This window comes from Solanum lycopersicum, chromosome 3, assembly GCF_036512215.1.
Source record: "Solanum lycopersicum chromosome 3, SLM_r2.1".
In the NCBI taxonomy this organism is placed as follows: Eukaryota; Viridiplantae; Streptophyta; class Magnoliopsida; order Solanales; family Solanaceae; genus Solanum; species Solanum lycopersicum.
This window is the reverse complement of record NC_090802.1, coordinates 6,353,212-6,376,340: the sequence shown is the minus strand read 5'-3', so window position 1 is coordinate 6,376,340 and position 23,129 is coordinate 6,353,212. Positions and strand designations below refer to the sequence as shown.

The 23,129-nt window shown below is 34.9% G+C and overlaps 1 protein-coding gene and 2 pseudogenes across 4 annotated transcripts; 1 reads left to right on the top strand and 2 right to left on the bottom strand.

The window, feature by feature from the left end:
• The first annotated feature begins 388 nt into the window (after positions 1 to 388).
• On the top strand, positions 389 to 21,468 carry LOC101246406 (DNA-(apurinic or apyrimidinic site) endonuclease 2). Of its 4 annotated transcripts, none has more exons than XM_069296280.1 (10): positions 491 to 865; positions 1,364 to 1,588; positions 1,813 to 1,898; positions 3,983 to 4,098; positions 4,252 to 4,332; positions 4,617 to 4,817; positions 5,282 to 5,430; positions 6,359 to 6,957; positions 9,073 to 9,187; positions 21,172 to 21,468. In XM_069296280.1, the coding sequence occupies exons 1-9, from the start codon at positions 640 to 642 to the stop codon at positions 9,151 to 9,153; spliced, it is 1,764 nt and encodes a 587-aa protein (XP_069152381.1). In that variant the 5' UTR covers positions 491 to 639; the 3' UTR covers positions 9,154 to 9,187; positions 21,172 to 21,468. The 4 variants fall into 4 exon arrangements, 3 of the variants coding, with proteins under 3 accessions (XP_069152381.1, XP_069152382.1, XP_069152380.1); XM_069296281.1 differs by lacking the exon at positions 21,172 to 21,468 and adding an exon at positions 15,275 to 15,334; XR_011220353.1 differs by lacking the exon at positions 21,172 to 21,468 and having other exon boundaries at positions 389 to 865; positions 6,354 to 6,957; positions 9,073 to 9,459.
• Positions 10,759 to 13,851, bottom strand: LOC138347800 (receptor-like protein 9DC3; annotated as a pseudogene).
• Positions 16,007 to 18,433, bottom strand: LOC138347341 (receptor-like protein Cf-9 homolog; annotated as a pseudogene).
• Positions 21,469 to 23,129: the final 1,661 nt, after the last annotated feature.

The window sequence follows — 23,129 nt, the reverse complement described above, 5'->3', positions numbered from 1 at the left end:
GATGAATTAAAATTTGGAAATTTTCGATAAGTTTAAATGAGGGTATAATAGAAAAAAAAATTATCTTTTTTTATTTATCAAAGTGGACAAGTAAATAGGGACAACTAAAAAAGAGAAAATATGAACAAGTAAATTGGGACAAAGGAGTAATAATATATTATCACAAAAATATCCTTAAAAAAATTTACAAAATTTATTGATCAAACTTTAATTCAATAATTAGAAAAAAACTTGAATATAAGTTGTAGTTGCTTTAATATAATTTTTTCACATAGTATATACAATCTTTTTACATTAAACTTACATTTCTTGATCACATGATTGAGAAGACGAGCCAATATTGTTACTTTCATATATTTGTAGGTAAATAAATTTGATAAACCCTAATGAATTTGATGAATAAAAATAATAACTTAAGAATTGATCGTAAATTTTACGTTGACTAGAACAATTGAGATATAAATAATTTCAAAAGTAATGATATGAACTTAAATAGGTCAATTTTTGTACTTGTAAACTCCCAAATCATGCCTTTTGGGAAAAACTATTTTTTTCGCAGAGTTGATTTGCTTTACTACTACTGACCTCCATTGTTGGTTCTGCAAATCTTCTGATAAACTTAATTGAATTGGAAGAAGAATGAAGATAGTGACGTACAACGTGAACGGCTTAAGGCCACGCATACAGCAACACGGTTCACTTCTCAAATTGTTGGATTCGCTTGATGCTGATATTATCTGTTTACAGGAGACTAAATTGTCGAAGAATGATATTCGAGCCGATTTGGTTCGTGCTGAGGGTTATGAGTCTTTCTTCTCTTGTTGCACTCGTACTTCTGATCGTGGACGCTCTTCTGGATATTCCGGTAAGTTTCATGTTTAATACTATCTCCTTTTCTTTCTGTTAGGGCTTGTGTTAGGAATTTGAAACTATTTTTTTAAGGGTGAGTTTTGGATAGCCTTTAAAATAGTGTGCTTAAAGTTTAATAAAGAAATGAACTTTGGGTCCAAGGCTACCCTTAAAGCTTTCTCTTTTATTCAACTCCATATAAGGAGCTATGTGGGAGAATCCAACACCCTACACAGTGTACAACCAAGAGGACAAGATAAGGTGGCGGAAATTGGGATGAGCCTGACTCTGATACCATGATTAAAAAAATGGATTTTGGGTTTAATTCAACCTCAAAAGCTTATTTTGAGGTGAGGAGATGATTTTCTTACATATAAGGAGACCAAACTCCCATCACGTATAAGGATTTTTTTTTCTTATCTATTTTTTGACATTTCTCTTAAGATTTAGTATGTCTGAAGTAGGACAATGTAGCTAACGAAACAAACGATTCTCTTTATGTCTATTTGTCCAGGTGTTGCTACCTTTTGTCGTGTAAAATCTGCATTCATGAGCAATGAAGTAGCTCTGCCAATTTCTGCAGAAGAAGGCTTCACTGGTCTCCTCGCAACATCTAAAGGATATGAACCTAAGGAGGAGTGCGCTTCAATAGCAGAAGGTCTCGAGTGTTTTTCTAGAGAGGAGCTTCTTAAAGTTGATAGTGAGGGACGTTGTCTGATCACTGATCATGGTCATTTTGGTGAGTACATGCTATCCACGAAAACGACAGGGATGTCTGATGCTTAATAGTAATACAAATCACAGTCTAATTCTTTTTCCGAGCCTTGTCCTTCTCTTTTTCCAACTAACTATGTGATATGGCTCTTCAATTTTTCAAAAAACTTTTCCTTAATGTTTAGTGCACATTCAAGTTTCTTATTTCCTACCACAGTTTGGTGATTGGCAAATGTTTTCTTCTTGCAGTTCTATTCAATTTATATGGGCCCAGAGCTGTTCAAGATGACTCTGAAAGAATCCAATTTAAGCTCACATTTTTTAAGATGTTAGAGGTAATCAATTACCACTTCAGTTTTCAAATTATGAGAACCTGAGAATTCAAAATTATGAGAAGCTGAGAAATGATATTTTCTCCTATATTCAAATATGAAATTAGCTTTTGCTTTATTGATGAGGATGTCTTGCACCAAATATCTCAAGCATCCTGTATTCTTATGCATTGTGTTTGTTTTCTTTATTGGTCATTAGTTCACTACAGAGGTTCATTTGAAGTTTTAGATGCACCAAATCTTAACACAGATTGTTGGAATGAATGGGACCCAAATAGAGCAGAAAAAATACAGAGAATTCATATAGACAATCCCAACTGATTTGGGATCAGAGTGTAGTTGATCTAAATGTTATAGAAAAGATTGCTGTCACACACAACATTGAATATAGTGCATGCAAAGGATTAGGAAATGGATCTGAGTACTTCGAAAATCCTATTTAGACAATGTTGTGGGAATCCAATGTAGTTGCCTCATTGTTGTCATTTACCTAGGGATCAAAATCTCGACCAAGGCATGCATGACTGTGGCTTTGGAAAGTATCTATGTTATCTGGGATGTAAATTTACAATTCTTTAGCTGGGAGAAGGTTGTTGTTGAACATTATTTTTTGATATTTGCAGTTGTTCTAGTCTTTTCGAGTTGTAATGGCTGAAGGATTAAATATATATGGATGTAGTATATGATGAAGGATGTTTGGAATCCGGGGAGCTAGTATCATGCTTCAATTGCTTGCTTGCTACATGGTACATTAGTTTTGTGGGTTTGTTTAATAAATTTTTGGAAACGGAGACGAATCGGAGCGGAAATTACGAAGGACAGCAAGATGAATCTTTTTGAGGTTTCAGTTTTAGGAGGAACTTTCTAGACTGAGAAGTGTCGTAGTTCCAAAATCTAGTTGATCTACTTCACAAACAAGGAAAACCACAGAATAGCCAAGATGTATGGAGGTTGGAGAGGGAGTGGGGCAATGGATTGCTTTCTGTTTGTTCATTCTATGAGAAACTCCTTATTAGCGAAGAGGTTGAATTTCAACATAGATTGGTTTGGATTCCAGGTACTGCTAAAGGTGTGTTTCTTCAATTCGATTCTAAGAAGAGGAGTGATAATGTCCATCGAGTATCAAAGGAAGAGGAAGGTTATGTACATTAGTTGGTGTTTTCTGTGTAAAAGCTCGAGTGAAGACGTTGACCATCTCCTCCTTCATTGTCAGGTAGCTCGAGGTTATGGTGGAAATCCTGTTGGTTTGGACTATCTTGAGTTATGCTAGACATGGTGAAAGAGTTAATGTTCAGTTGGAATTGTGATAGATGGAAGAGGAGACGCAGGGCATGGAATGTTGCTCCACTAGCTCTTATGTGGGTTATTTGGAGAGAAAAAACTAGGTGAGCTTTTGAAGATGTTGAGATGAACTTTATACAATTGAGGAATAACCTCTCCCTTTTTTGGTGCACCTGCGAGGTTCTTTTGTGCATAGAAGATTGAATGTTGTTTGTAGAGAAGCATATCTTTTTTTGTAGGTCTTCTACTCTTTTCTATACTAACTGCATATGGGCGTTTAGAGTCGACACATCAATAAAGATATTACTTCATCAAAAAAGGAAAAAAGACATGGCTAATTTCTCAAGGATGACTTGGTCATTCTTCTAGAGCTTTTATCGTTTTTGTGGCATCTTGAGCCCTCTTGGTGATAGAAAGGTGGCTATGATTGGTGTCATCCTTTGGTGTGTTTGCTTACTTAAATTTCTCCTTTCTTTTAAAGAGAAGGATTGGAAAAATCAAGTTAACTGTTATATTTTTTATAAAGGGGCAAGGAAATGAAAGCATCAATTTGATTGATGTTTTTACTAACATGCTTTACGGTTGCTTATTTATGGTTGTTTAATGTTACTGCAGTGACTTGTACTTCTCTTTCTATTTTGTTAACCAATTATTTCTGCTTTTTACTCATACCTGCCATCTTTTCATGGATATTATGTCTATTACCATATTTCTTCACTGACTGCAGAAATTGCCTGTTATGTACATTGTAAACCTGCATTTCTGAACTTCATACTCTTTGCTTCATACTAGTAATCTTTATGTAGAGAAGATGGGAGTGCCTGATGCATCAAGGAAGGAGGATTGTTATTGTAGGTGACCTCAATATTGCTCCTGCTGCCATAGATCGGTGCGACGCAGAACCTGATTTTGAGAAGAACGTGTAAGCTGTTTCCTGAAATTTTTTTATTTGCAATAACAGTTACCAGTTAAAAAAAAAATATATTTTATATGCACTGTATAAATTAATTCTTTTGTATCATCTTTTAAGAAAACAATTCTGCTTAGTAAATGGTTAATTTTCACTGCGTTGCAGGTTCAGACAATGGTTTAGATCATTGCTAGTGCAAAACGGAGGGCGTCTCCTTGATATTTTTAGAGCAAAGCATCCTGATAGGTTTCTCTCTTTCTATTTATATTTACTTTTGTAGTTTCTTAATCCTCACTACACGGCTAAGGGGAAAAGGGAGGAAATCGTATCCGATGTTAATTCCTATGTATCTTGATCATTCACTGCACATTTTTTCTAAAAAAGACGCATATGGGACGAGTTTTTATTTGATTCTCGAGGTCAATTAAGAAATAAGAGTATTCATCTTGATTTCCTTCAAATTTTTTATTTATTGTCATCTTATTTTATGAACCTTTTGTCGACTTACTTCATCTGATGTTTTGCTACAGGAAAGGAGCCTATACTTGCTGGTCACAGAGTACAGGAGCCGAGGAATTTAATTATGGTTCTAGGATTGATCACATACTTAGTGCCAGATCATGCTTGCATGGTGAGGAAATTCAGGAAGGGCATGACTTTGTTACTTGCAATGTTGCAGAGTGTGACATATTGATGAAATTTCAAAGGTGGAAACCTGGAAATACGCCAAGGTAAACATTTAGCTATTCATAATATGGAAATTACATGATTGCGTTCTGTAATTATAGGCAAGTGAGGATACTTCTGAAATAGATAATAATTTTACTTAGCAGCTTAATGTCAGTATACCTTAGTTTGATCAGATTACCTGGATGCTTTGCTGCGATGGAGAGAAATGTGCTCTCTTAAATCTGTCATGTTACAGTTTCTGTTTGATCTGTTATAGTGATTATAGCAAGTAAATTCCAGCTAGTATTCTTAGTTATCACTCTCGTTTCCCGTGAAAATATATAGTGCAAAAGAGAATTTCTGGCATTATCAGATTGGTTAATCACATACATGATATTGGCCAACTTATATTAGGTTTTCAATTGTTCATTATTGTTCATATTAGCAACTTTTATCACTCATGGTTGTCTGATAGCATTGTGATTGAGGTTCTGGCAATCACACTTTAGATATCTACACTCCACAGGTGGAAAGGAGGGAGGAGCATCAAATTAGAAGGTTCTGATCATGTTCCAGTTTACATGAGTTTAGTAGGAATTCGTGAAGTATTGCAGCATAGCACCCCGCCATTATCTACCAGATATCATCCCCAGGTCTTTGGGAGTCAAACTCTTGGTGAGAGTTTAGTCAAGTTATATTAAAATATCAATTTTCTTGGAGACGTTGTTGTGTTTGTTTAACTGGAACTTTTCTGATATATGTCTGCTCACACAATTCGCAATCACTTTATATCAAGTTTGATGTTATTTGTTCCAAAATTAGTTTCCAGAATGTTATAGAAATCTTTAGCCGTTTTGCGTGATGTGCAAATAAAAAGTATTGGTTTAATATTGATGGGAGTAGGTAGTTATCAAGCAGCAAACAATCTCTTGCAGCTAAAGCTGTTTTCTTCTTTTCGGGGGCCAGTGAATGCTGTTTGGATGGATTTAGTTAACTGACGGCTAGTTGTTCATGCTGATTACCTATGGATCAAATCAATCTCTTATTTCTTCTCCAAGTTTAAATCAATTCAAAACAGAAAGAGTAGAAGAGAAATCAAGTCACTTAGATTTCTTTCTCTCTCCCTCATTATAAAATAAAATTAATACATTTAGCAAGCTGTTAGTCTCAATTACATTTTGTCTCCTGGAAGAGAGGTCGTCATAATATTGAAAACTAGAGGAAAGTCCTGGGAATTTTACTTGAGAAAAAATAATCTAACTTATAGCTTCTATAAGCCAAAGACTTTTAAATAATTAGAAGGCAGTTATTGCAACCAAAAGGATCATCTATGATTGCCAATAAAGTGATACGTGGGGTTTGTGATGTACATATTACATTACTATGACTGATGTTCCATCTTTTATCAAGTATAAGTAGTTGAGTTTATTCTCACCTAGTTGAGTTTATTCATCAGTCATTTAAAGGGTGCCCTCTTGACCTTCGTGTAAGCACTAATAAATTATGTTCAGTCTGGTTTTTGTTAATATGGCGCAACATTGCGCTCTGTGTTCAGTTTATCACATTGTAGTTTGTCTTTTGAATTTCCTTCTCAAAAGTGCAGTGTCAATGTTCACGAGAAGGCAAACAACTGAGCAAGTTATTTCAGAGGAAAGTGAAATCCCTCACATTCCAAGTCAGGAAGACTTTCTTTCAACTCCAGAGACTTATGATAGTAGAGCTGCGCAGATTTCGGTGCTTGGCTCTCAAAGCAACTCTAATATTCTTCCCTGCATTGCGACCAAGAAGAAAGCGAGGCTTGGTCAGGGGTCTCAGCTCACACTTAACTCATTCTTCCAGAAACGCACACATAGAAGTGAGACTTCTAGCAGCAGCTTTGCTGATTCTAAACTTTGTCAGACAGACATCTCTTACTCTCAGATTGAGCCTGATGGAGTGCCTTCTTCTGCTGATGAAAGTGGCGCTTCAAAGGACTGCAGATCAAGTGCAATTGACAGTAATCAACATAAGTGCCAGCTAGATGCATGCGACTCAGATAAAGAGAAGAGGAAAGTGGCATTACAGGAGTGGCAAAGGATTCAGCAATTGATGCAGAATAGTGTACCTCTTTGTAAGGGCCATCAAGAACCTTGTGTTCCTCGGGTCGTTAAAAAAGCAGGGCCCAATTTGGGCCGCAGATTTTATGCTTGTGCTCGAGCTGAGGTATGCTCCAGTGTTAGTGGATTGAGATATTTAGAAATACCAATTTAAGTTCTCTTTTTTTATGAAGTAGTTGTTTCATTTCTGGAATCAAGAAGATGAAAGTTACAAAAGTAATCAGTTGTTATCTCCATTACATTTTTTCACAGTTCAGGCCCAGAGAGCTAACCAAAAATATACAGAAAAACAAAAGGTTGAGGGATTTAGCTAGATTGAGTGAGCTGATAAATCTAGGAGGATAACAATACTATTTACACGGGGAGGCGGGGGGGGGGGGGGGATCAGAAGGTTGTTTGGAGTTGAAAAGCCATAAACATGTTTGATACCTTTCTTGCCGTAGACACCAAAAGATACAGGCTGGGATCATCTTTCGAATTTCCCCATTGCCCTGTCAAGTTTTCCATTTACAACACCCTTCTAATAGCATCCTATACCCTAAGGTGGAGCCCAACTTAATCCCAAGATTGATCAGAACATATCCACATACTTTCAGCCACTGGATTGTGTAGGATAGATGATTGATGTACTCTGAGTTGTGCAGACACAAGTAGCATCTATTGGTCAATTGGAAGTTCCTTTTACAGAGGTTTTGAGTTAAACAGGCTCCTTTGAGAGCTATCAGTGTGAAACATATAGTCATTCTCGGAAGCTTTGTCTTCCAAATAAGCTTCCAAGACTCAATGATTGCATTTGTTCACTAAGGTGTTTGTAGCCTATGTTGCTCGGATTCTTCAAAAATACCACCGGGTGAGTGTTGGATTTTCCAAAAGTATTGCATTTTTGAGGATCCGGCACGGATGCAACACCAACTTTGAAGAGTCTGAGCAACATAATTTGTAGCCTGCTTGATAGTATAATAACGGAATATCAAGGTTCAGGAGAGATACAATGGCCATGGAGAATTATGTTGCTCGGACTCTCCAAAACTGTTGCCGCACCCATATCGAATGCTCCAAAAATGCACTACTTTTGAAGTATTTGAGACACCCGTTGATATTTTTGAAGAGTCCGAGCAACATAGATGGAGAATGATTTGGAAATCAAGACTCCCCCAGAAGTGACTTGTTGCACATGAATTGCAGCACGATGCTTGTTTAATGCAGGACAACTTACAAAGAAGAGGGATTTGTATCTGCGACACTTGTGATCAAAATGTGTCTCATTTACTTTTGCTTTGCTACTGTAATTGGTAGTTGTGGTGCTAATTCCAAAATCCTTTTGGGGTACAATGTGAAATGCCAAATTCAGTGAGAGGCACACTGGAATATTGGGAGGGGCAAAAAGTTAAGGACATTAAAAGGTCTTGTCTAATCCTTCCATTCATCTTTGGAATGTGTGAGTAGAATAAAATCTTTGATGTTTTGGAGGAAAGTGTAAGACTGCGCTACTTGTAATATGGGACTTCTGCTGTCTTTTGGTTTCTAGTGTAAAAAATATAATATACATAATCTGGGTACTCTTATGAACTTTTAGGACTCTGTTTTACGTAGCTACAAGAGTTCCAGTATTATTTAAATGCACTCTCATCATTGTCAAGATAACAATAAAAATAATTATTGTTGCATTCTCTGGGTAGTATTTAATAAAGTTATTTCTCTACTTATCAAAATGAAATGGATGAGCACCCAAGGGTGTGGCCTAGTGGTCAATAAAGTGGGTTGAGCGCTGAGGTCACAGGTTGACAAAATACTAGGTGATTTCTTCCCATCTGTTCTAGCCTTGGTGGGAGGTGTGTGGAATTAGTCGAGGTGGCGCAAGCTGGCCCGGACACCACGATCAAACAAATCATGAAGTGGATGGTGGGTTTTATCGTTGTTGTAATTTTTGCGTTTATCTATGTCGGAAGATACTATGGAGCTGAATGTGAAATTTGCATCTCTTTCTAATTTGTTTGACTTCATATCATCTTTGGGTTTAGTGACCACATTTTTGACATCCTAGAGTCACTGTATTATTTTTGCAGAGAGAATGAGTGGTAGTCTCAAGTCTCAACTTTCATGATATGTCTTTCATGTAGCATCCTATGAATAGTATAAGTTATGTCTAATAGGATATTTGCGCATGTATCCTACTATTTTCCTGAATTTGTTTTTACAAAATCCACATTCTCTATCTCAGGGACCTTCATCAAATGCTGAAGCAAACTGCGGTTACTTCAAATGGGCTGCTTTCCTAAAATCCAAGGGAAAAGGAAAATGAAGTCTCCAGTCTCCACTGCATATATTCACCTCAGGTTAGCAAATTGCAGTTACTTCGAATGGGCTGCTGTTTTCAAATAGATTCAGTTTTTTTTTTTTGGTCGTTCTTAGCTGAAATTATCTAACATAATTTAGATGTTTATTTGGACCAGATAGTTTTTCTTTTCTTTCTGCTATTGTATTATTTAACATGATTACTTTTCAATTAATCATCTTCTTTCATAACTTCACATTTCCTGCATCCGGGGGTATGTATTTCACATATGAAAGTTTTGGTTGATTATTGAGCCTTCTAGTATTAATTGAATTACCTGGATTTCTTAGCTTATCAAATAAGTAAAAAGATGGATGACGTCTAACTGTTATACATATTATCATGTCCAAGATTTTAGAAGGAAATCATTCGTTACCGTTTGTCATACATATTATCATATCAGACAAAATTTTATGTGTTACTAGAATTACCAACTTTGGAAGCAAAACCGTTCGTGGCATTAAGTCGGTCATTTTTAGGTTCCTAAGTATATTTTCCATGCTTTTAAGATACTGATTTGGTTTGGAGAAGTGTTCATAAAACTACGCTTTCTGGTGAATCTGGTTGCTAGTTTCAAGCTAGAAGGATGTTGTGATTAATTTTCTGAATCTACATGAATGCTTTCATTGAGATATGGATCTTTTAAGAAATGTAACTTTGTCATAATTTCTGGTAAGGAATTTAATTAGGAAAAAGTAAGTTCACATAGGATTAGAAGTAATCATGTTTTTTCTTTTTTCTTGAGAGACGATAGTCAGGACTGGCTTATTAAACAAGAGAGGTTGCTCGGATGGTAAACGCCCTCTACCTTCTACCTCCAACACTGAGGTTGTGGGTTCGAGTCACCAACAGAGCAAAAGGGTCGATGCTCCTAAGGAGAGGTAAAAAAAGAAAAAGGACCGACATATTGGGACACAAAATAATTGACCCGACAGTAGGGTATATCTGGCCATTTGTGTAAGACAGAGTTATACATAGTTCACTTTTTCGACGGAGGGTATATCAGCTGTACAGAAACCAATTGAATCGCTATTCATTAATGGCTCAAAATGTCTATTCAGCTAACAAAATTAGCTCCAATATTAGATTTGGCTTCTCATCTAGTTTGTCAAATCGCTCTTTTCCACCACTCTGCAGAGCTGCTAAGTTTCTATTCCAAATACCCTTCTCCAGAAGAAGCTAAAGCAGTTCATGAGTGTTGTGCAATGTAGACAACTCCAAGTAATAAAAAGAACTTTTATTACTGATTAATTCCTTCTTTGTCCCAATTTATATGGGTTGTTTGAATACCGAGAGTCAAACATCTTAATTTGAATCCTGAATCCGTACATATGATCTTTAAATACTTTGAAAGAAACTTTAGTATTTGGAAACTACGCAATAGAGCACTTTAAGACACAATAAAGTATATATATGTAAGGCAAATTCTCCTTTCCCACCCTTTTTCCTGTATATCTTATTTGTAGTGTTGCTTAAGACATTAGAACTCTTTATCCGAATATCGTGATATAGCAACGTTCTTTTCTTGTTTCACAGAACTTAGCATCAGTAATTAATGCCACAAAGGAGTGGTTTTGAAATATAATAGAACTTTCATCATTTGAACTGGTAGTTAGTTACAAAACATTTGAAGGAAAATGAAATTTGGAACATCAAAAACACCACAAACCATGAAAGCACATGTAGTTTATTATTAATGGCCTCAGCAACTACTTAATTTGGAACCTGCAATTTATAAGAAAATGAAATATTCAGCTCAAGAGCTTCAATAAATCATAAGGGGCAAGGAAATGGATTACACATCAATTATCCTCATAACCAAAGACCAATAAAACAAAAACTTTTTTGTATTGAGAAAAAGTGTTAAGTACTCCTTCATAAAACATTCTATTAATTGTTAGTATAAGAAGTAGTATAAGAGGTGGAGTAACACCTAATCAAATGAAAATTACTAATATAGTTAGACTTTGAGCAGAAGATTTAGTGTAGAGTTAGAGTTGAATACCTGACTTGTCTGGCCACTTTCTTTTTCTTTCTCATGTTTACAGTTTTGTGTTCCCATTCTGCAATCTTCCTGAAAAGACATATCGGTTTCCGAGTTGATGACATAATATATATTATGGATATTCCAATAATGAGTCCACAAACGTAACCCATCAGAACCGCTTCCCAACTTATCTCAAAGCCAGAATCTTCTTCTTGATCATCTAGTGCGGATGGAGTCGTTGATTGTGGTACATGATCACGACCACGTCCACCACAATCTTTTGAAATTGGAAAGCCTCGCAATTCATCATTCCCTTCAAATGAACCACTTTCAAACGTAGCAAACTGGTATCCACTGGGGATGCATTCAACGAGATGATTGTGAGAGACACGTAAGAATTCAAGAAATGTCAGAGATGCAAGCTGCACTGGTATCTCTCCACCAAGTTTGTTAAAAGAGAGATCTAAACTATTGCTTGAAAGATCAACAGTTGGAATGTAACCTTCCAAACTATTATGAGATAGGTTCAACAGAACTAGTGAAGTAAGATTTCCTATAACACTTGGAATGTAACCTTCAAATCTATTGCTTGAAAGATCAATGGCTGTGTACATCGAAAAAATTCTAACAAGTTCCATGCTCATTCCTTTTGATGAAATTGTTATGGAATCTTTGTAATAGTAATCTCCAATATACATTGGGGTTTTCATGTTTTCGTCAACTTTCTTCATGGCTTGAAAATTCTCCAAAAGATGTGTTGGTAAATCCCCAGAAAATCCATTGGATGAGATGTCTATAATTCGAAGTTGAGGAAACAATCTCTTAGTCTTTGATGTTCTGATGGGTCCATGCAATTTATTTGATCTCAAGATCAAAACCATCAAGTTTGGTAGAGTTCCCAACCATATTGGAAATGTGTCATTCAACTCATAGTTTCCTAAATCAAGAACTTCCAGTCGCTTGCTATTGATCAAAGAACGTGGGATTTCCCCCTCTAACTTATTTCCATGCAAATTAAAGCTTCTGAGTGGATTTCCAACACTAAAGTTTGTTAAAATTGTCCCACCAAGACTATTGTAGCGCAAATCTAGAACCTCAATTGCGCTCATGTTGCCAAGACAAGGTGGGATTGCTCCCTTCAAACTATTACTTGCCAAATCTAGAACTCTCAGAAATTCTAGTTTGCAAATAGTCGAAGGGATATGTCCGCTAAGCTTATTATGTGATATGTACAAGTTCTCTGTAAAACTTGGTGGAATAGGTAGTGACCCTTGCAGCAAATTGGAGCGCAAATCTAAGTCATAAAGAGAGTTGAGCAAGTTAGACTTGACTTGATCCTTATCAGCCCATGAGAAACTATTATATGAAAGATTAAGTGTGCCTAGTCCACTCAAGTTTGAAAACATGCTAAAATTTAGATTGTCACTGAAATTGTTTGATGATAGACTAAGAAACATCAAGTTCTCCTGGTTTAGGAGTGAGTTTGGAATGGGACTTTGCAAGTAATTTTTTCCTAGATCTATCCAAAACAGTTCTTTGGATTTGAACTCATCAAGTTGGCCACTGAAGCTGTTATTTCTCAAGGCTAAATACTTCAGGGACGGAAGGGAGGATATCCAAGATGGTATCGTTCCATTCAAACTGTTTGATGACATCGAGAGTATCTGTAGGCTTTGAAATCCACTAACATCAGAAGGAATTGGACCTGTTAGGAAATTGGATTGAAGATTTAGTGATTCGAGTTGTGTCCAATTTTCATTGAATAGTCGAATAGGTCCAAAAAAGTTACTCATGGGTTCAGGTATGTTTGTAAAATTCACACCATTTAGAGACAAATCCTTCAGAGATGCACTCTATTCCATTTGGTTATCGGAAAGCTGACTGAAAGTTGAGAATTCCTCGATAAATCAAGCAATCTCAAGTTTGGAAGGTGGAAAACTCTTTCAGGTAATATCCCAAATAATTGTGTGCCTGGAAGGCGCAAAGTTGTTAAATAGGAAGAGAAATTTGGAGGAATGGTTGAAGAGATGCCCATATTGGAGAGCTCAAGCTCTGTTAATTGGGTCAAGTTCTTAAGCAGTTGTCCAAGTTTGTGCGGTCCAAGTGTTAAATCAGTTGAGTAACCATAGATACGTAGAGAACGTAGTTTAGAAAGATTAGAAATTTCAGAAGGTATTTGACCTGTGAACATTGAATAGGATAGATCAAGATATGTCAAGCTAGTTAACCCACCGAAATTAGGTGAAATGTTTGAGTCAGAGAAATCATTCATAGATAAATCGAGCCTTTTGAGAGCAGAGAGTTGGAAGATGCTACTGTTGGAAAGGAACTTGCCTTGAAGTTGGCTGCATCTGAGATCAAGCTCAATCACTTTGCTTGTCGTCTCATCACAATTAACTCCATCCCACAAGCAACAATCCTCGCTCGTATTCCAGGAAAGTGTCTTTGGAGAAAGACCTTCACATTCCTCAGAAGTTGAAGCAAAAGGGTTGATGGAAAACATCTTCTTGAATTCTAGAAGGGCAAGAGCTTGATCTTTGGGACATAAATGAGGCAAACATGAAGAGAAACCAAGTTGAAAGAGGAAAACATATATTACAAATAGTGAAAGTTTTTCAATATTTTCCATCTCTACAATGGAAGCTCAAAAAATAGAAATCAATTAAGAAAGTTGTTTTATGTTCAAGACAGTTTGTCTACACTACCATAATCATTTATAGGTGTATACACTACAAATATGTCAAGCTTGAGTGTTGCATTAGTCAAATCCATAAGAGTGAATAAAATATATTAAGTATCACATTGTTCATGTAAAAGATATAAAAAGACTAGACATAATGCATCAGTCAAAAAGCATTTGCTGGAAAAATATATTATTGATTCCTTCATTAGAAAGAATATATAGTTTAATTCACACGCTTAGAGATTGATTGGATTGGTATAGAAATGTCACATGGTGGATAAAATATTATATCTTTTACTTTTGTCTCTCAATTAACAATTATTTTTTCTCTGTCCTAGCATTACCATTCATTTTCTTTGAATTTTCTCTCCTCATGGTGCAGGGTAAATTTCATGGATGGTCACTCAATATTTATATTTACTTCACCCAAAATAATTTAATTATTTTAGTACCGATAAAGTCATTTACTGAACTATTTTATGATAAAAAGTTAGTCTGCTTTGTCTAAGTATCATGTAGGAAGGCTTTGTAGGCATTAGTTATAATCATACACATGAAGATTTTAAAGTCACTAGTAACTTTATATGATACCAAGACAAAATTAAATAACTTTTGTGTTTCAAAATTTAGTTTAGGGTCCTTCTAGATACTCAAGTAAAATAAATGACTTTTTCGCTTAAAAAAGAGAGTTTAATAATGTTTGTGCATGAAAGATGAATGACCATTTGTGATTTTATCCACACGAGTTTATTTATATAGATAAATTTTTTCATATCAGGTTGGCTCAATTATTTATGGTACTCTAACACTAAATCATATATAAGGGCCTTTAAACTTATTTCATAAAATTTAGAAGAAAATTTCATAAACATGCCACTATAGGTGCTAAATCCTTAATGAAATAGTAGTTCCAATGATTTCATAAATTGTTCAAGATTAGTTTCTGATACATGTATTGATTTGAGTGATCAGTGTGTCTCAGATGCATGTGTTCAAAATTGCGATTTATGAAGATTCTGCATATCCATGAGCTAAAGAGAGAACAAAGAATCTAAATGCTCTTCTATCAACCCTTCATCACTGTGAAAAATCTAATTAAGGTGACTATTTTGATGATCCATTTCATCTGCGATTTCTAATTGACTCTTTTCACAATGGAAGATACCATGGAGCTGAATGTGAAACTTGCATATCTTTTCTAATTTGTTTTGACTTCATATACTCTTTTAGTTTAGCAACCACATTTTTAACGTGCTAGAGTCATCGTATTATTTGTAAAGGGAATGAGTGGTAGTCTCATCAAGTCTTTTCATGTTGCATCGTAGAAATGGTGTAATTTATGTCTAATAGGAGATGTGTGCATATATCCTTCTGTTTTTATGAATTTGTTTTTACAAAATCCACATTTTCTATCTAAGGGACCTTCATTAAATCCTGAAGCAAATTGGGGTTTCTTCAAATGGGTTGCTGTTTTAAAATTTAAGGGAAAAGGAAAGTGAAGTCTCCACTGCATGTATTCACCTACATGATAAGTTCAGGTTAGCGAATTGTGGTTACTTCAAATGGGGTGTTGTTTCAAAATAGATTCAGTTTTTTTGTGTGTCGTTATTAGCTGAAATTATCTAAGCATAATTTAGATGTTTATTTGGACGAGAAAGTTTTTCTTTTCGTTTTGCTATTGTATTCTTTGACATAATTACTTTTCAATAAATCATCTTCTTTCACAACTTCACATTTCCTGCATTCGGGGTTATGAGTTTCACTTAAGAAGTTTTTGGTTGATCATTGAGCTTTCTAGTATTAATTTAATTGTCTGGAATTATTTGCTTATCAAATAAATGAAAAGGTACATGGTGCTGAACCGTCTATACATATTATCATATCCAAGATTTTAGAAGGAAATCGTTCGTGACCTTTTCAGAATTTTTATCTGTGTTACTAATTATCCATGGCCTCAGCAACTACTTACTTAAGTTGGAACCTGCAATTTATAAGAAAATGAAATATTAGCTCAAGAGCTTCAATAAACCATAAGGGGCAAAGGATTTGGAATACACACCAATTAAATGAAAGTCTGTACTACTATAGTTACCAAAGCAGAAGTTTAATGTAGAGTTTAGAGTTGAATACCTGACTTGTCTGGCCACTTGCTATTTTGCTTTCTCATTATAATTCTGTCGCCATTCTTCAATCATCATGGAAAACCATGTTGGAATTTGAGTTGATAGCTTAATATATACTATGGAAAATCCAATAACGAGTCCACAACCATAGCCAATCAGAACCGCTTCCCAACTTATTTCAAAGTCAGAGTCTTCTTCTTGATCATCTGGTGCTGATGGAGTCATTAGTGCTGATGGAGTGATTGATTGTGGTACATGACCACGATCACCACAATCTTTTGAATTTGGAAAGCCTCGCAATTCATCATTCTCTTCATATGAACTGCTTTCAAATGTAGCAAACTGGTTTCCACTGGGGATGCACCCAACAAGATGATTGTGGAGACGCTTAAGAATCCTAAAAATGTCAGAGATAGACGTTGCACTGGTATCTCTCCACTAAGTTTGTTAAATGAGAGATACAACAATTGAAGCGCTGATACACTTCCAAGTGATGTTGGGATATTGCCTTCCAAACTATTATCAGATAGGTTCAACATAACTAGGGAAGTGAGGTCTCCTATTACACTTGGAATGTTACCTTCAAATCTGTTGCATGAAAGATCAATGGTTATGTATATCGAAAAAATTCTAAGAAGTTCCATGTTCATTCCTTTTGATGAAATTGTTATGGAATCTTTGTAATAGTCATCTCCAATATACCTTGGGGTTTTTCATGTTTTCGTCATTCTTCATGGCTTGAAAATTCTCGAAAAGATATGTTGGTAAACAACCACATTGGAAATGTGTCGTTCAACTCATTCTCTCCTAAATCAAGAACTTCCAATCTCTTGCTATTGATCAAATAGCGTGGGATTTTCCCCTCGAACTTATTTCCACGCAAATTAAAACCTCTGAGTGGATTTCCAACACTAAAGTTTGTTCGAATTTTCCCACTAAGATTATTATGGCGCATATCTAAAACCTCAATTGTGCGCATGTTACCAAAACAAGGTGGGATTGCTCCCTTCAAACTATTACTTGCCAAATCCAAAATTCTCCGAAGTTCTAGATTGCAATAGTCGAAGGGATATGTCCGCTTAGGTTATTATGTGATATGAAAAAGTTCTGTATAGAACTTGGTGGAATAGGTAGAGTGACCCTTGCAACAAATTGGAGCGCAAATCCAAGTCATAAAGAGAGTTGAGCAAGTTAGGCTTGAGTTGATCCTTATCAGCCCATGAGAAACTATTATATGAAAAATTAAGCATGCCAAGTCCACTCAAGTTTGAAAGCATGCTGAAATTTAGATCATCACTGAAATTGTTTGATGAAAGGCTAAGAAACATCAGGTACTCCTGGTTTAGGAGTGAGTTTGGAATGGGACTTAGCAGGTAATTTGTTCCTAGATCTATCCAAACCAGCTCTTTGGTTTTGAACTCATCAAGTTGGCCATTGAAGTGGTTATCGCTCAAGTCTAAATATTTTAGGGATGGAAGGGAGGGTATCCAGGATGGTATCGTTCCATTCAAATTGTTTGATGACAACGAGAGTACCTGTAGGCTTTGAAGTCCAGTAACATCAGAAGGAAGTGGACCTGTTAGGAAATTGGATGAAAGATATAGTGTTTCGAGCTGTGTCCAATTTTTGTTCAATAGTCGAACATGCCCAAAAAAGGTACTCATGGATTCAGGTACTTTTGTAAAATTCACACCATAGAGATTTAAACTCTTCAGAGCTGTACTGCTATTCCATTTAGTTATCGGAAAGCTCACTATGAGTTGAGAATTTGCTGCCAAATCAAGCAATCTTAAGTTTGGAAGGTGGAAAATTCTTTCAGGTAACATTCCGTATAATTGTGTTCCTGGAAGATGCAAAGTTGTTAAATAAGAAGAGAAATTTGGAGGAACGGTTGAAGAGATGCCCACATTGGTAAGATCAAGTTCTCTTTAATTGGGTCAAGTTCTTAAGAAGCTGTGCAAGTTTGTGCGGTCCAAGAGTTAAATCAGTTGAGTAACCATAGATACGAAGAGAACGTAGTTTAGAAAGATTAGAGATCTCAGAAGGTATTTGATCTGAGAACATTGAATACGATAGATCTAGATATATCAAACTAGAAAACCCACCAAAGTTAGGTGAAATGTGTGAGCCAGAGAAATTATTTATAGATAAGTCTAGCCTTTTGAGTGTAGAGAGTTGGAAGATGCTACTGTTGGAAGAGAACTTGCCTTGAAGTTGGCTGCATTTGAGGTCAAGCTCAATTACTTGGCTTGTCGTCTCATCACAATGAACTTCATCCCATGAGCAACAATCCACACTCGTATTCCATGAAAGTGTCTTTGGAGACAGACTTTTACATTTCTCTAAATTAGAAGCAAAAGGGTTGATGACAAACATCTTCTTGAATTCTAGAAGAGCCAGATCTTGATCATTGAGATTCAAATGAGGCGAACATGAAGAGAAACGAAGTTGAAAAAGGAAAAACACATAACATAAACAGTGAGTTTTTCAATATTATTTCTCATCTCTACAATGAAAAGATCAGTAGTGGAAATCAATTAAGAAAGTTGTGTTGTGTGTTTAAGACAGTTTGTATACACAACCGTAATCTTTTATAGGTGTATACACTAAGACAAATTTGTCAAAGCTTGAGTGTTGCATTGGTCAAATCCAAAAAGAGTGAAGAAAATATAATAACTTGCACATTGTTCATGTAAAATATATATAAAGATGACACATTATGCATCAGTCAAAAAGCATTTTCTGAAAACATATTATTAATTCCTTCATTAGAAAGAACCATATACTTTAATATAACAACCTTAAAGATGTCACATGGTGAATGAAATATTATATATCTTTCACCTTCATCTCTCAATTAACAACTATTTCTTCTCTTTCCTAGCACTATCATTCACTTTTTTTGGTCTGAAAGATCAAAGTTATATTAAGATGGTACAAGGAAAATGTAGATGAAGTTACAGGGATACAACATGTTAACGAACACGTCTATTGTAGAGTTTGAGCTACAAGGATCCTTACGAATGCTACTAGGATTCAAGAACTGTGTAGCGGGTATGAGTTATAGGGCGTAGGATTATAGAAGTGTTGGTTACAAGAACTTGATGCAAGTAAAAGTCTTGTTTATAGTTCTAGACTTCTAGTAGTTGACACTCCTCCCTGATCCGCGTGTAGAGTTTTCCATCACAAAAAAAGGATGGTTATTCAAAGATTTGTAATTTGTATCCCATTTTTGTTCATTGTTGAAGCCAAAACTAGCTAGCTGATCTACTGCTACTGCATTTTGTTCCATGTTTCTACTATTGGTTTATGTATTTGGGTGCTGAGTTAATTTCACATATGGTAACTTGACATTTACTTTGCTGCAGCCAAAATAACTAAAACTATTTTTATTGCGTGAAAGATGAATGACCTTATGTGATTTAGATCCATACGAGTTTGTCTATAGAGGTTAATATTTTCGGGTGTGAAAATAGTCATTACAATTAGGGTTGTACAAGTCAAATCGAACCAATAAAACCGACTTATGGTTTGGTTTAGTGGTTGAAAAAAAAAATCAATCACTCTTGGTTTGGTTTGGTATCAGAAGAAAAATATTCAAACCGAACCCAAATCAAATTGATATTATATATATATGTAACGACCTGTTTAGTCGTTTTGAGTAGCAGATTTTATTTCTGGAAAAACAGGCTGAGATGACGGAACCCACGACGGACCGTCATGGGCACGACGGACCGTCGAGGGGTCTCGTTTTAAAACACTTAGAAATTCTGAAAAATGGGTACTGAAATAGACTCTCTGAACTTCGTAACGAAATAGCAGGACAGACCGTCACAGGCGTGACGGACCGTCACAGACTCTTCAGAGAATTGAGTCTCTGAACTCTGTGACGAAGCAGCAGGACGGACCGTCGCAGGAACAACGGCCCGTCACAGGCTGCGTAATCTCAGGCTGGGTTGGATTTCTGTTAAGTAATTTAAGGGGCGTTTTGGACTATTCCTGCTTTAATTATAAAGTTAGTGGGTTAATATTAATAAGTCTAATTTCTTGAGGGTTAAAAGAGGTAACTTTAAGTCAATTAGTGGGTTATTATTGTCATCTTTTATTCTTAATTATATGCTAATTAGGGTAAAAGAAAGAGGGTTTGAATAAAGAAAATAGAAAGAACAAGAAGAGAGAGAGAGGATCGATCGAGAAGGGGAAAACACAAAGCTTTGGGGAATTTGCTTGCTTGATCACTAATCTTCGGTGAAGGTAGATTATGGTTTTTATACTATTCGTAGTAAACTCTTAATAACGAATGATATATATTGGGTAGTGTTGTAAACCCTTCTATATGCTTAATTATGTGTTTGCATGTCGTCATGATATAATTGTGATGAAATAAGCAGGATGAAACTATTGAATCCTAAATCTTGAAAAAGAAACCCTAATCTACTTTGTTAATGATGATGCCTTGGTATAAAAGAAGTCTTGATGAACGAAAGTAGTGAGATTAGGGGATCGGGTGCCACGTTCCGGTACCAGGATAGTATATGAGGATCGGAGTGTCACGTTCCGACACCAGGATAGAATATGGATCGGGTGCCACGTTTCGGTACCAGGATAGAATATGGATCGGGTGTCACGTTCCGACACCAGAATAGAATGAGGATCGGAGTGTCACGTTTCGACACCGGGATAGTATATGGATCGGGTGACACGTTCCGGTACCAGGATAGAATATGGATCGGGTGTCACGTTCCGACATCAGGATAGAATGAGGATCGGAGTGTCACGTACCGACACGAGGATAGTATATGGATCGGGTGCCACGTTCCGGTACCAGGATAGAATATGGATCGGGTGTCACGTTCCGACACCAGGATAGAATGAGGATCGGAGTGTCACGTACCGACACGAGAGAAATAAAGATAATGAATCTTGAAAGATATTAATATATACAATCTAATGAACCTAATTCCCAAATGAGTATGATGAGGAGGCGTGAGTCCTCATTGATGAGCTTGGTGTTGTAACCAAGGGTTATGAAAATTGTAAATGCTGCATGCTAAGGATATTAGTTGATTTTATGATGTTATCTGATATATACTGTTTTCTATTTTGAGTTGGCTGATGATACCTACTCAGTACTTGTGTTTGTACTGGCCCCCTACTTTTATGTTTTCTTCTTTGTTATTTGTGGAGTGCAGCAAACGTGTCATCGTCTTCAACTCAACCGCAACTCTAGCCAGTCTTCATCACTCGATTTCAGGGTGAGCTAATGTTTCTAGCTTGGACTGGATCTTCCTCTTCATGTCTTGATGCCTTGAAATTCCGGCATGGACTAGCTTTTTATGTATTTTAGATTCTAGATACTCTTAGATTTAGTAAGTTGAAATAGATATTCTTGTGATGATGACTTTCAGATTTTGAGGATAATAATAGTTGTTGAGTTTTTAGAAGTTATTGAATTTGGTTTTTATTAATGAGTTAAGACTTCCGCATTACTTTCTGTTGATATTATATTGAAATGTTAAGGTTTAGAATTGTTGGTTCGCTCATATAGAAGGGTAAGTGTGGGTGCCAGTCGCGGCCCGATTTGGGTCGTGACAATATATTAGTTAGTTTATGTTTTCAATGTTATATATATTAAAAATATGTTTTATTTATACATAAAGAATATTATTTACATATAATCTACTTTGTTATATATATATGTTTTAGGTTAGTTTATAGTTTTCAATGATTATATATTTTATTTTAAATTTGGACAAAATTGTAAATATTTTATTTCGTATTAATATCCGAAGTTAAAATTATATTGTTATAGTTTTTCAAATCAAAGTCAACAATTTACTTTATAAGTATTTTTTGTATTCAGTTTGTCTCTAGCCTTTAATCTTATTAATTTAACATAATGAACGTTAATATTTTAATATTTTTTTTAAAATATTTTGTAATCATGTTAATTTTACAATTTTTTCATAAATTTCTATCCACTTAACATTTTTTCAGTTTAGTTAATCACAAAGGTAAGTGAAAATATATTTGATTGCTTTTTCAAATACCAAAAGTGGCTCAATTAAATTTATGGTACTTTTAAAAAAAATAACTTAAAAAAATATATCAAAGTTTTCAATGATTATATATTTTATTTTAAATTTGGACAAAATTGCAAAATATTTTATTTTGTATTAATATCCGAAGATACAATTATATTGTTATAGTTTTTCAAATTGAAGTCAACAATTTACTTTATAAGTATTTCTTGTATTCATTTACCTCTAGCCTTTAATCTTATTAATTTAACATAATGAACGTTAATATTTCAAAAAAAATATTTTGTACTCATGTGAATTTTACAATTTTTTCGAAAATTTCTATTCACTTAACATTTTTTAAGTTTAGTTAATCACAAAGGTAAGTGAAAAAATATTTGATCGCTTTTTCAAATACCGTATAATTGTAAAAAATTGAAAAAATTGAAAAGCCGAAAAAATCCCGAAAGAACTGACTAAAGCCAAAACCAAAAAAATCGACTTTATATGGTTTGATTTGGTTTTTAGATTTAATAAACCGACATAATTAGTTTAGATTTTTTTTAATTAAAAAACCAAACCGAAAGTGGCTCAATTAAATTTATGGTACTTTAAAAAAAATTAACTTAAAAAAATATATCAAAGTTTTCAATGATTATTTATTTTATTTTAAATTTGAATAAAATTGTAAATATTTTATTTTGTATTAATATCCGAAGATACAATTATATTGTTATAGTTTTTCAAATCAAAGTCAACAATTTACTTTATAAGTATTTTTTGTATTCAGTTTGTCTCTAGCCTTTAATCTTATTAATTTAATATAATGAACGTTAATATTTCAAAAAATATATTTTGTATTCACGTGAATTTTACAATTTTTTCGGAAATTTCTATTCACTTAGCATTTTTAAGTTTAGTTAATCACAAAGGTAAGTGAAAATATTTGATCGCTTTTTCAAATACGGTATAGTTGTAAAAAATTGAAAAAACTGAACAGCCGAAAACCCACGAAAGAACTGACTAAAGTCGAAACCAAAAAAATTGATCTTATATGATTTGATTTTTAGATTAAATAAATCGACATAATTAGTTTAGATTTTTTTTAATTAAAAACCCAAACCGAAAGT

Excerpts from the sequence above, each read along its gene's own strand:
- LOC101246406 (XM_069296280.1), top strand. The coding sequence starts at position 640 with ATGAAGATAGTGACGTACAACGTGAACGGCTTAAGGCCACGCATACAG. Across the intron at positions 1,589-1,812 it reads CACTGATCATGGTCATTTTG|TTCTATTCAATTTATATGGG; the intron begins GTGAGTACATGC and ends TTCTTCTTGCAG. Across the intron at positions 6,958-9,072 it reads ATGCTTGTGCTCGAGCTGAG|GGACCTTCATCAAATGCTGA; the intron begins GTATGCTCCAGT and ends TCTCTATCTCAG.